Here is a 13,401-nt window from a genome sequence, read left to right as displayed (position 1 = left end):
CAGCCGGCCCGGCCTTGGCTCACACAGCGGTCGGGCCGCGGCCCCGGCTCCCCGGACGGCGCAGGCCCCGCGCGGCCCCGGCTCCCCGGGCTGCCCTACCCTCCCAAGCCCCCAGCCGTTACCGGAGGCTTGGACGCGAAGCCGGGCGGCAGGAGCTGCGCAGGCAGTGACTCAGGGCGGCGGCAGCGGGAGGAGCGGGAGGCGGCGCCGCGAACAGATGGCGCTAAAAAAGACCCGAGAGCCCGCCGCTCGCGCTCATATACAATTAGCGTCAGCACGTAGGGCCGCTCCACCGCCCTCCCCCTGGCCTCGGTGTCGCCTAGCAACGCGAGCGGGAGGCGGGCCCCCGGACCGGGTTGCCTCAGTAACAGAGCCGTCCTTCTTCCCTGGCGCTCCACAGCCGCTGGAGGGCCCTTTCCCCCAGTGCGGCTCTCAGGCTCCTCGGCTTCCCGCCACTGTCTGTCCTCTCCTTTGGCGCACCCCGCCATCTCTTCCCGCTGCGCCGCGATGGAAACCCCAACCCCTCCACTTCGACCCGCACTCTCCGCCCCGGGCCCACTTCACCCCCGCGGCGGAGACGGAAACATCAGCCTGGTCGCAGGCTTGCAGGGCTCTGGCCTCTAGCCTTTCTGGATTCCTGTCGGTGACCGGGTTAATTCTTGTAACTAACTGTCCCTCTCCCCTCCAGCGAGACCATTTTCCCTCCGGGGCTGAGAACAACAGCTCGGGGCATCCTCTGCAGGTTTTGCTTCTAAATCAAGGGCCCTGCACCGCCTTCTAGGGCGTTCCACATTCTGTTTACCTGATGTGCACTCCTTCATTTCTGCTTCAGTTTATTTGATGGAAGGAAAAAAAAAGCGTGTTTTGTGTAGTCTCAGGACAATTTATAATGAAGATAACTAGTAGATCAGTTTTTGCATCCTTCTGAAAAAGTAAATCCTACTGACAATATGTGAAGCCTTATGGCTATTTTTAGATTGATTCTGGATCGCCTGCTGTTTGTTTTGTTTTGAGGTAGGGTCTCACTGGGCTACACTGTGTAGTCTGGTCTAGCATTGAATTTAAAATCTTCCTGAGTGTGATTGTGTAACGAAATCTCTAAGTCCCTGACAGTTCTCAAGGTACTCTGACTGGCCGCGGACCCTTAAAAGTGAAGGTCAAATACGTTTCTATAACACCAGCACACTTGCCTACATTTTACATTCTCATTCTCCCACAAGCCTACAGTGTAGTTTTCCGGACACTAGATGTCATGTGATGGGAAACACTGAAAATAGAAGCAGACAGGAGAATCTGGTTATCTGTTGTGATCAGGCATGAAAGAGCTTTTGCAAAAAGTAGGGTTTTTTGGGTTTTTTTTTTTTCGTATAAAAGTCTGCTTAATATTTTGCTTTTAGTGAAAGGATACTCCTAAGATTTATCTGTGGTGGATACAAAGTAATTATCAGTATCTGTAGTGGACACAAAGGTTTTTGAGGGGAAGTGGAATGTGGTCTCCCACACCAAAAATGCAACTCTCGGGACATTTGAAATCCTAGTTCAGCCTGGTTGTATAGTGAGACCCTGTCTCAAAGCTAAACAAGGTTCTTTGGAATCTTTTTTTTTTTTTTTTTTTTTTTTTTATTGTGTAAAATTCTGGCACTTTTATAATTTTTTTTTTTTTTTTTTTTTTTTTTTTAAGTGTGAAAAGTCCTGAGACTTCTAAATATTTCATTCCTTAAATCTTCAAACTAGTCTTCGATTGGAATCTTCACTTATAGCAATCAACGTTTCCATTTTAGAGGACCCCATCAAAAAAAATCTTACGATATTTATTTGTGTGTGTGTGTGTGTATGTGTGTGTGTGCGCGCGTATTCGAGATTATACATGTACTATGAAGTACACATAGCAGTCAGAGGACAACTTGTGGGAATCAGTTTTTTCCTTCCACCCTGTGGGATCTGGGGACTCAACTAAAGTCATCAGGCTTGATGGTAAGTGCCTTTACACACTGAGCCATCTCTTGGGATTAATTTTTTTTTTCATTCTCTAATTTCATTGAAATTAGCTTTTTTTCCCCCACTCTGTATATATGCTTGCATTTGCTTAGGTACTTCCTATGTGATTTATCTATTCTCAACACCCTTCTTTCTTCATAAGCACACTTTTCAACATTGATGTTGTTATGTAGGTTAGTGTATTGATGGCTTGCCTTGAACTGACAGCAGTTCTCCTGCCTCAGTCTCCTAAGTGCTGCACCACTACTCCAGCTCCTGTACAGGACATGAAGTCTTTGCCATTTAAGTATAAGAAGACCAATCATTTGTACATTCATTCAACAAATATTTATTCTTCACAACAAATATATTGGCCACAACTTGAGATACTAGAAATACAGCATTGAACAAGAAAAACAAGGTTCTGAATTTTATTAAACTTGTGTTCCAATGAGGAGGAACAAGTGCTAAAAATAACGAAATCACATTTGATGCTGATAAATGAAAGCATTATAAGGAAAATAAAATGCAGCAAAAAACAATGAATGAAATTCTTAATGAATAAAAAAAAAGAGAATGCAAAACAAGAATAAAAGATGACTTACATGAGTATACCCCTGAACTTTTTATATTGATCCCTCTTAGACCCCAAAGTCACAAAATGCAGTTACCCCTCTTTAGTCACAATGAATGCTGGCACTGGGCCATGCCAAACTTCCAGTTAAAGCTCCTTTTTCCTCCCTCACTCCCCATAATTTTCACTTGGTAGATTTTTGTAGCACTGACGCCTAGAGATTTAGAAGCATAGCTTTGGAGTCAAGCATCAAGATTTTGTCCTATTCTACTCAATCTCTGTATGACTTGGGGAAATAGCTTCCTAGATTTCAGTTTCCAAGTCTCTAAAATAAGGATGATAAACATACATTCCTCATAAAGTCATTCTGAAATTTCAAATAACATATGTAAGGTGGTTAATGTGGCAAACACCCAGCCATCATCAGCTTCTTTTTGAGATTTTGCTTTTATTTTATTTAAAGAAGAAACTCCTCTGCAGTTTTCGGATAGTATCCGACAATATTTTAATAAATACGATCTAGGTAAGCTGGAGACCTGGCTCAGCAGTTAAGAACACTTACTGCTCTGTCAGAGGGCCAAAGTTCAGATCCCAGCACCCACACTGGGTAGTTCACAAATGCTGTAACTCCAGCTCCAAGGAAGCCAATGCTGCCCTACCTTCTAACTTCTGTGGGCACCTGCACACACATGTACACACACATACACACACACACACACACACACACACAAAACACAAATCTTTATATCTAGGCTTTTGAAGGGGTTGTTTCCTTGATTTTGGTTGTTGTTTTGTCTTTACCGTTCAGAGGATCAAACCCGGTGATTCCCATATGCTAGGCAAATACTCTGCCACTGGGGAACACTCTTAGCCCTAGTCTAGTCACAAAAAAAAAAAATGTTTTCCTGAGCTGAAATACTCTATGCCAAGTACCACAGAAACATTACATATATTCAATGATCTAAGTGTTGGAGGCAGGCAGAGATCAACCAGACAGGCTGAGAGTACCTTCCATACTTATGTGTATATTCCAGACCCTAAGTAGTAGGGCAAAGCTTTAAAAGTAAGAGGCCAGGCACGGTGATACACTGCTATAATTTCAGTACTCTGGAGGCTAAGGCATGAAGATTGAAAGTTTGAGGCCACCCTGAGCCATATAATAAGACTCTATCTCAAAAAGCAAACAGGGAGGCCAATGAGATGACTCTGTGGGTAAAGGTGCTTGCTGCCAAGCCTGGCAACCTGAGTTCAATCCCTAGGATCCACATGGTAGAAGCAGAGAACTGACTCTTGAAAATTGTCCTCTGGCCACACGTGTGCCATGGCACAAGCATTTGCATACAGACAGACACACACGCAACATACATACATACATACACACACAAATACGTTTTTTGATGTAAAAAAATTAAAAATAATAACAAAATAAAATTTAAAAGTGCACAGACCAAAGCATGATGGCATACATTGTAATCCACACTTGGCAGGTAGAGGCAAGAGTATCAAGGTCCTCCTCCACTATATAGCTAGTTCGAGGCCAGCCTGAGTCACATGAGATTCTGTCTTTAAAACAACCAAACTGGGTGTAGTGACACAGGCCTTTAATCCCAGCACTAAGAGGCAGAGGCGGATAGATCTCTGTAAAATTGAGGTCAGCCTGGTCTCCATAGAGAGTTTCAGGCTTGCTGTGGCTACAGGGAGACTCTGTTTCAAAAAAGGACCAAAACAAACAAACAGGGCCAATGAGATGGCTCAGCTGATAAAAGTATTTGCTATGATAGCCTGATGACTTGAATTGAATCCCTATAACCCACAGTGGAATAAGATAACCAACCTCCTGGGACTGCCATATGCATGGCATGTGCATGCTGACACAATCACACACATACACAAACAGTGGTGGTAGTAGTAATAGTAGTAGTAGTAGTAGTAGTAGTAGTAGTAGTAGTAATAAATTTTAAACAGAGGAAAAAAGCAAACAATATATAATACACATGTTTTATATATATATATATATATAATCAGACAGATATGTTTTCCCATATCCTGTGACCTACAAAAGTACTTATCCATTCTGACCTTCAGAAACATTAATAATACTAATAAGCTAAACCTCTTCATTAGCATGAACTAGGATGGACATAAATGAAAACAAGAAATCACAGTACTTTATATAAATAATCTATTTTTGAAGACAAATATATCAACTTTCTCATTGACTCTGTGAGACAAATTTCACAGTCTGTACAAGATTTTGGATGTGGTTTGGAAATTGGTTACTTGTTGGGATTGTTTTCTCTCATCTGTGAAGCATCCGGATAGTAAAAACTAAGCGTTAGGGATATAACTCAGTGGAGTATGTGCTTCATAGGTAAGAAAATGGATATGTTTGAAATCATAATAAAGAAAACAAGACACATGATATAATTTGGAGACAAAATATCCATCATTGAGAGAATTGATAGGGAACTGTAGTGGATGTGCATCATGGAATATTATATGATAGACCATTTAATATAACATGATAAAACTGTACTGATAGATACTTAACACACAGTACTTGGAAAACTACAGTGGGATACAATTCCATACCTTTTAGAATTGCTCAAATTGAAATAAAAAATAAATAATGGTACAAAATGCTACAGTGATGTGAAACAACAGGAACTATAATTCACTGTAGGTAGGATTGCAAACTAGTACAGTGACTTCAGAAGATGATTTTACAGTTTCTGACAAAATTTAACATACATTTACCATATGAGTAAATAATTTTACACCTAGGTAATTAGAAACCAAGTGAATTGAAAACTTACACACACACACACATACACACACACACACACACACACACACACACACACACCTAAACACTGGTAGAATATGCATTCGAATTTGTCTAGCCCTGGGCTCAATTATAGCACTGGAAAGAAAAGAGGGGGAAACTGCCTGTGAATGTTTTATTCCTAGTTGCCCATACTAGGAAATAACCAAGATACCTTTCCACAGGTGAATGGACTAAACAGTCATGCATCCATAGGATTTGAATGCTAGTCAATTAAAGGAAGGAAATACTGTTTCACTGAACAACATAGTTTAATATCAAATGCATTTTTGTTAAGTGTAAGAAGTCACACTGAAAAGCTTACTTGTTATAATTCCATTTATATATGTAAAAGGCAAAAGTGGCATTGAAAATATCAATGCCAAAACCAGGAGTTGAGGGTGAATTTACTCCAAAGGGGTTACAGAGGATGACCAAATTGTTTTATAGTCTATAGATAAATAACTTGATATGCTGGTTAAGCTCCATTTGATATATTCAAACTTTAAAAATCAATCTAGACAGGCAAAGTTGTGTACACCTGTAATGCCAGAACCCAAGAGGCTTGTCCCCTATAGGCTCATATATTGAATCCTAGTTCCCATTGGTGGTTCCATTTTAGAAAGTTCTGGCAACTTTTGGAAGTAGAGTTGTTTAGTTGGAGGAAGTAGGCCACAGGGGGCATTCCTATAAAGCTTGTTCCTGGTCCCCCTCTCCCTCCTCCCCTCTCTGCTTCCTGTCCACCATGAGATGAAGAGCCTTTTCTGCTACCCATTCCCACTGCCAGGGTGTTCTGCCTCCCCATAGGCCCAAAGTCAAAGGATCCAAGGCCCATGTACTGATAGCTCTCAAACCATGAGCAAAAATACATCCTTCCTCCCTTAAGTTTTTTATGTCAAACGTTCTGATTGTAACGACAAAACACCTAATACATGGTTCCTTCAGGAGCTAGTGAGGAAGGATCTGTTCTAGATCCTTTTTTTTAATCCTGTGCAAATGGAAATATCTGTATGACTTCCCTCTATGTGTGTCTGTGTCTGCCTGTTGCTACTGTAATTGCTTGAAAATTGTCTTAGCAGGAAATGGGTGTGTGTCTGTTAACCAATATATACACACATATCTATCAAATAAATACATATGTATGTATGTATGTATGTATGTATGTATGTATGTATCTATCATCTATCTATATCTCTATCTCTGTCTATGTAGCAAGTTCAGGTCAGCTGGAGCTCTATGGAGATCTTATCTCAAAACAAACAAAAATAAATTAAAAATTACAACAGCATTGTGGAACATGCACCAGAGAGATAGAAGCAGGAGAATCAGAAGTTCAATATCATCCTTAACTATATGGCAAGTGCAAGACCAGCCTGGGTTACATGAGACTTTGTCTGAAGGGAAAAAAAAAAAAGACAAGAAAAGATTATAGCTGTGCACTTTTTGCCAACACCAGATTATCAATACATTGTCTATGTAAGATAAAATTCTGATTTGAATTATGCTTACAATAATTTGAAGATTTGTTCTTTTTTAATATATTATTTTATTTTATGTGTGTGAGTGTATTACCTACATGTATGTAAGTGCACCTGTGTCATGCAATGCTCACAGAAGTTAGAAGAGGGTGTTGGATTCCCTGGAACTGGAGTTACAGACGGTTGTTACCACCACGTGGGTGCTAGGAATTGGACCTGGGTCCTCTGGAAGAACAGCCAGTACACTTAGCCCTTGAAGGATTTGTTCTTGAAGCCAGAAGCAAAGAGAAGTAGAGTTTGGTTACTATTCACAATTCAGAGTGAATTTTACCAATTAGAGTAAATATGCAAAGAAAGATCTAATCAACAGTGACAATAATAATCATTGACACTTATTAAACAGCCTCTCTGTCCCTGGCAGACACTGTTTGAAAGCATTCTGTTGGGCATGATAGCACACACCTTTAATCCCAGCACTCAGGAAGCAGAAGTTGGTAGATTTCTGTGAAGTTGAGCCCAGCCTGGTGGATACAGTGAGTTCCAGGCCAGCTGGAGCTACAAGGAGATCCTGTCTGAAAAGAAACAAGACAGAGTTTTATTAATTCATTTAATCCTCACAACAACCCAAGGATAAACTCTCTGGACACTTTGGGCTTTTGTTTTGTTTTGTTTGGGACTGAAGTGATATATTCTTGCTATATCTGCAACGTAGAAGAAGAAATTGAAGTTCACATTTGTGGTCACCGCCAGCGGCAGCTGCTCCTCCGTTCTCATGGGTGCAGCTTATTCATTCTCACAGGTGTCGAGGCTGCTCCTCCGCTCTCCCTGGACTGAGGCCGCTCCTCTGCCTTCCCTGGGCTGAGGCAGCTCTTCTGTTTGCCCTGTGCTGCCTCCTGCCATCGCTGCTTCTGCCCAGTCCCGGACCCCAGGGCTGGTGAGGAGACTGTGTCAGCGGAGCTGCATTCAGACACAGGAGACCAGGTTCAGTGACACAGGTCTGCTTTATTGCAGGAAGGCGCAAGCTTATATAGGATAGTGGTCCAATCACAGCACAGCAAGTAGAATACCTCATTAGCATAACAGGTTTAGCATCGTATTACAGTACGGCAAGTAGAATACCTTATTAGTATCATCCTATTAACATAACAGACTTAATGTCCTATCACAGAACAGAGGGTAGGATGCCTCATTAGCATACTGGGTTTTAAATTACAGAGCCTGGATTCCTTGGAAACCACGTGACCCTGACAGTTAAAATATCACTCTAGGCTCAAGCTTGTCTCCCACATCTCCCCCTTTTTTATTTTTAAAGGTGTATATTGATGTTAGTCCAGATACATCAAGGCAAAGTACAATGGCTCAGGGGGTCATTGTATCAACAGCCCCCTCCCTCAAGATGGTGAGCTTCCTTAAGAGCAGATTGTGCCAACTCCATGCCAACCAGTGGGAGTTGAAATTCTTTGCCTCGGCATTGTTGTCCCCACCTCAAGGGTCATCCAGCATAATGGACTGTGCCTGTCTTAGGTTGTCCCATCTCTCGGGATCTTACCCATCATTGACTACCAGCCCTCGAGGGGTGGGTCCCTTGTATGGTTTGGCAGAGGGAGAGGCAGTACATCCAGTATTGGCTTGTTTAAAGGCCTCCTCAGGGGTCAAGAATTTGTTGAAACCTGTCAGAGGCCAATTATAGATTGATAAGGGCAAGGAACAGTGGGTCCTTCTTTGCAGAGACATTCCTGGCAAGATCTGGAGGTGGGGCAACAGCTAACTGAACCAGAGAAATACAAGTTTTAACAAAATCAAGGAGACCCTTGACAATACAGGGTCCAAAAATCAGAAGAGTTAGTATAATAAGGGGAACAGCTAAGGCAGACAAGAGCATGGTACATCTGTAGTTCAGAGAACCATTGGTCAGGAGGTATAGATTTTTACATGGAATTTATTTGTTATTGGTTACATTAATAATCTGTCAAGTTAGGTTGACAAGTTAGTGGGGGTTAACAAGAGTTGCTAGAGCTTCAGCGTTAACAATACTGATAGCATAAATAATAAGGAACATAGACAAAGGTTTTCCTCTAGATTGAGGACCTAGCTTAGCTAATGTCTCTGTTTGCGGAGAGAGATGTTTGAGGTCTCCCCAGGTTGGTGGCTTTCATTGTCTGTGATGTTGGGTCAGTCCCTCAGTGGTTGAGAGGTGTGTCGCTTCCTCCAGGTTCAGGGCTTCCATCTCCAGGGTCGGTGGCTGTGATGCCGGGTCGGTCTCTCGGTGGTTGAGAGGTGCTTCACTTCCTCCAGGGTCAGGGCTGCCATCTCTGGGGTTGGTGGTTGTGGAAGGAGGGTTTTTGTCACAGGCAATTCTGATGTTTTGAACTGGGATCTAAATGGGGGCTAGATCATTATCTGGAAAGACACAAGCATAGCCTTGCCTTTGCATTAACAACAGGTGTCAATAATATGATGGATATATTTGAGCTTGCCAAAGGAACATCTATTTGCCATATCTTATTTGGGCCAAGACCTCTAGGGAGGGTCCCAGCACATTGTAATGGCCCCAGAGGTAGAAGAGGGGCACAAGAGGAGCAGGCATGGAACAAATGTTTACAGCTCTGAGCACAGACTGCACAAAGCCGCACTTGTTCAAAGTAGCAAGAAGGTCCCTGGGCCTGGGCTTCTTGGGTTTCAAAATTTCTATGCCCTACCAAGTCATCAAACCCAATGTTTTGAACATTGGCATTTCTATTGTGTTTTGTCTGTTGTTTACATTTGTCCTGATAAGCAGCCTTCCACAAGAGAAAATCACCTCCCTGTAGATAGGCATGGGCAATATTCTGCCAGTCATAGGGGGTGTTGGCCACATGGCTGATTGTATCTAATAGCTGACCAAACCAAGGGGAATGAATGCCATCCTCAATGGCTGCCTTTCGCAGCTTTGTTATGCGAAGCTGTAAGCCCCTTCACACCGGACAGCTCATGCAGCTTGGATATGTGCTGCAGGCTCCTTTTCAAAGCAAGGTGCTTTCCGGCATCTTTCCTGTCTCTCCCTTTGAAGTGGCCGCCACAAATGCCCTGACATAAACATGTCCTTTGGCTCTAAGCATACCATGCCTTCCTGTGTGATTTTTACAGGCGGCCAGCAGTCTAGCAGTGTGGCAGAAATCCACTTCCACATGTAAATACAATGCCTCACAAAGCATCTAACAGCCAAAGCTTTTACCACTACCCCCATGGTATAAAATATCCTAGCCTTCTCTTAATATTGGGATTTGGTATTTTGGGATTCTGGGTCTCAGAGATTGGGTCCCAGAGAGAATAAAGCTGTAAGCACAGACTAAGCCGAGCCTTGAGTCTTGTGTACCGGTGACCTGATTCCCCCGGAGGGCAGCACCTTCCATTACCGACCTACGGATATCCCAGGTTCGCCATCTCCGTGCCTCTTCCCTCTGGGGTTCAGTGGCCAGGAACCCCGCAATCCTGAGGAAAGGTACACGGGTGTAATAGGGACGGAATTCCGGCTGGACAATTCTTCAGTAGCAGAGCAAGCTCCCAACACCAGAGAAGTTACAACAGCCACCAGCTGCCATCACTCCCAGAGACACGGGACCCAAAGCAGCCGCTGGGAAAGCTGGGACAAGCCGTCCCCACTATCCTGTTGCTTTATTTGTTTATGTATGTTTTTTAGTATGAGATTATTCTGATCAGGGGCATCGGGGGGAGCTCCCTGAAGCAAGGCCAGAATGGCAGTCACAATGGGGTAGAACAGCCCAGGTAATGGACGCACCTCCCTGACTTCTCTCTTTCTGGCCATGAATAGCACACAAGTCCATTGCTCCGGATCCCACCAGGGGAGGGCAAGAGCTAGCACTTCATCTAATACCTTAGTTACATCCTTTTCTGTTACCCTAATTCACCTACTACTGAGGAGAGAAACCAGGATGGTGGCATGGGGGCCAGCAGCAGCTGGATGACTATTCCCCATACTGGAGGTCACTCACCCTGCAAGACATACCCAGAAGGACTCAGGAGCCGTTCAGGAAGACGATCGGTGGAGACAGGAGCTGCACGCCAAACTGAAGACTGCCAGCCAGAAGAAGAAGCACAGAACAAAACTGGCGAGCACCTGTGGAAGAATCACTGGCAAAGGGGGCATCGGGAGCCCCGAGTGTTACAGCTCCGTGGGGCAGGAGGCTTCGTGCCCCACGTTGGGCGCCATCTGCGGCTGCTGCCAGCAGCAGCCACTCCTTCATTCTCCTGGGCGCCGCTTATTCGTTCTCACAGGTGTCGAGGCCGCTCTTCTACCTGCCCTGGGCTGAGGCCGCTCTTCTGCTTGCCTGGTGCTGAGGCAGCTCTTCTGCTTGCCCTGTGCTGCCTCCTGTCGTCGCTGCTTCTGCCCAGTCCCAGACCCCAGGGCTGGTGAGGAGACTGTGTCAGCGGAGCTGCATTCAGACACAGGAGACCACGTTCAGTGACACAGGTCTGTTTTATTGCAGGAAGGCGCAAGCTTATATAGGGATAGTGGTCCAATCACAGCACAGCAAGCAGGATACCTCATTAGCATAACAGGTTTAGCATCATATTACAGTATGGCAAGTAGGATACCTTATTAGTATCATCCTATTAGCATAACAGACTTAATATCCTATCACAGAACAGAGGGTAGGATGCCTCATTAGCATACTGGGTTTCAGATTACAGAGCCTGGATTCCTTGGAAACCATGTGACCCTGGCAGTTAAAATATCACCCTAGGCTCAAGCTTGTCTCCCACACACATTGATCTGAGACCTGTCTCAAACCACACAGCACATTGATGACAGAGCCAAACTTCCCTGCAGGCAGCATAACAACATAGCCTATAACTATAACCTTTACAGTGAAATGCGTAAGATGCAGTCCCATGATTTTAGGAATTCATTTCCAGAGAAACAGGTATGCAAACCATTGGTTATAGCTCAATATGAGTGCTCCTGGTGGAATAGGGCATCGGGTAAGACTGTAGAAGTGACACTGAAAACGAAACTTGAAAGAGAAGAATGTGCTTTGTGACAATGGGACCCATGTTCCTGGCCAAAAAACGGCCATATGGAAGACGGGTGGTCAAGTTCAAGGTCACCTGAGAAGTCTATGATCAAGTGCAGAAATTGCACCTTCTGTTTTTGCCTAGGCATGGAATTCAGAAAAACTGGAGTCATGCCATCATGAAATGTATGATGATTAATGCTATCATCTTGACAGGACGTATGAGAAAAACCTCTGGACATGTCTATGAGTGAGTTTCTAGATAGAGTTAATTGAGGTGGGAAGACTCACCCTGATTGTGGATGGTATCATTCCATGGGCTGGGGTATTAAACTGAATAAAAAGGAGAAAGCAAATTGGGCACCAGCATTAATATTGTCTTCTTTTTGACTATAGCTGTAACATGACCAGCTGATGTCATGACTTCCCCACAAAGACAAAACTATACCTTCAAACTGTGAGCCAAAATAAACCCTTCCTTCCTTAAGTTGCTTTTGTTACGTATATTGTCACACCAACAAGAAAAGTACTAATTGTACTAATTGTACAGGTTGATATCAAATATTTGTCAATTCAGTTGGTGCTCATTCATAATTCATTCCTTTCAGATGTCAAACTGTCACCTGTTGTAAATATCACTTCTTAGTAATGAAAAAATGTTATTCCATAGTTGTACACAATCAGTATTGTATTTTGTATTTTTAACAGGTCAGGAGCAAGGTTAAATCCATTTTTTGATAATTTTATGGAACAAGTTTTTAAAAAATATTTTTAAAAATTTATGTGTATTTGTGTGTGCTTACATGGGTTTATATGCAATATGTGCATTCAGGTACTCAAAGAGACCAGAAGAGGGTGTAGATTCCCTGGAACTGTAATTCCCTGGCATTACAGACAGCCATAAATGGCCTGATGTGGGTGCTGGGAACCGACCCAGGTTCTTTTCAAGAGTAGCCATTGCTCCTAATCACTGAGCAATCTCTCCAGCCCCATGGAACAACTTCTTTTAGAAACATTTCAGAAAATAATTTATAAAAATCCAGAAAACAGAAATTCAAACAGTAGGACTTGGGGCTGAAAACACTAGTGTGCCATGTGTTGCATCTAATTCAAAGTTGCCTATATATTTTAGCTCTTTCAACTCTCCCAATAACCCTGTGAGGTAAATACTATTATCACCACTGTTTTATAAATAAAGAAACTAAGTGTGGGAAGAGAAAGTAACTTACACAGTGTTGCAGTGAGTTTAGTAATTAGCAAGACCAGAGTTAAGTAAAAAAAATCTAGTCATTCTAGCCTGAAGAGAAAAAAAAATGTTGTTTTTGTTCCGTTTATTGTTAATTTTCTTTCTTCCTTCCTTTCTTTCAACTGGGAGTCAAACTCTAAGCTTCATGCATGCTAAGCAGGGGCTTTACCACTGAGCAACACTTCCAGCCCAGGCATCTTCTAAAGGGGGAAGCCTGCCTGGCACAGTGGCACATACCTGCAGTCCCAGCACGCACAAACTCTGTCAGAGAATTCATTGAGACCAGG

General features: G+C 43.2%; 2 protein-coding genes across 2 annotated transcripts in view; one reads left to right on the top strand and one right to left on the bottom strand.

Annotated features, from left to right (window-relative positions):
• Nap1l1 (nucleosome assembly protein 1 like 1) overlaps positions 1 to 265 on the bottom strand; it is a gene marked incomplete in the record, with an annotated part of 31,458 nt that extends 31,193 nt beyond the window's left edge. The window contains 1 exon segment of the mRNA XM_008843365.3: positions 123 to 265.
• LOC103742329 (basic proline-rich protein-like) overlaps positions 1 to 781 on the top strand; it is a 1,225-nt gene extending 444 nt beyond the window's left edge. Inside the window, exon 2 of the mRNA XM_008843383.1 lies at positions 4 to 781. Within this exon, the coding sequence (XP_008841605.1) occupies positions 4 to 781 (778 nt within the window). The remainder of the gene's footprint in view (positions 1 to 3) is intronic.
• The last annotated feature ends 12,620 nt before the right edge of the window (positions 782 to 13,401 follow it).

The sequence above is a fragment of the Nannospalax galili genome, unplaced genomic scaffold (genome assembly GCF_000622305.1).
Source record: "Nannospalax galili isolate Female #2095 unplaced genomic scaffold, S.galili_v1.0 scaffold720, whole genome shotgun sequence".
In the NCBI taxonomy this organism is placed as follows: Eukaryota; Metazoa; Chordata; class Mammalia; order Rodentia; family Spalacidae; genus Nannospalax; species Nannospalax galili.
Note: the sequence above shows the minus strand (reverse complement) of the source record. Positions and strands in the feature narration are given on the sequence as shown.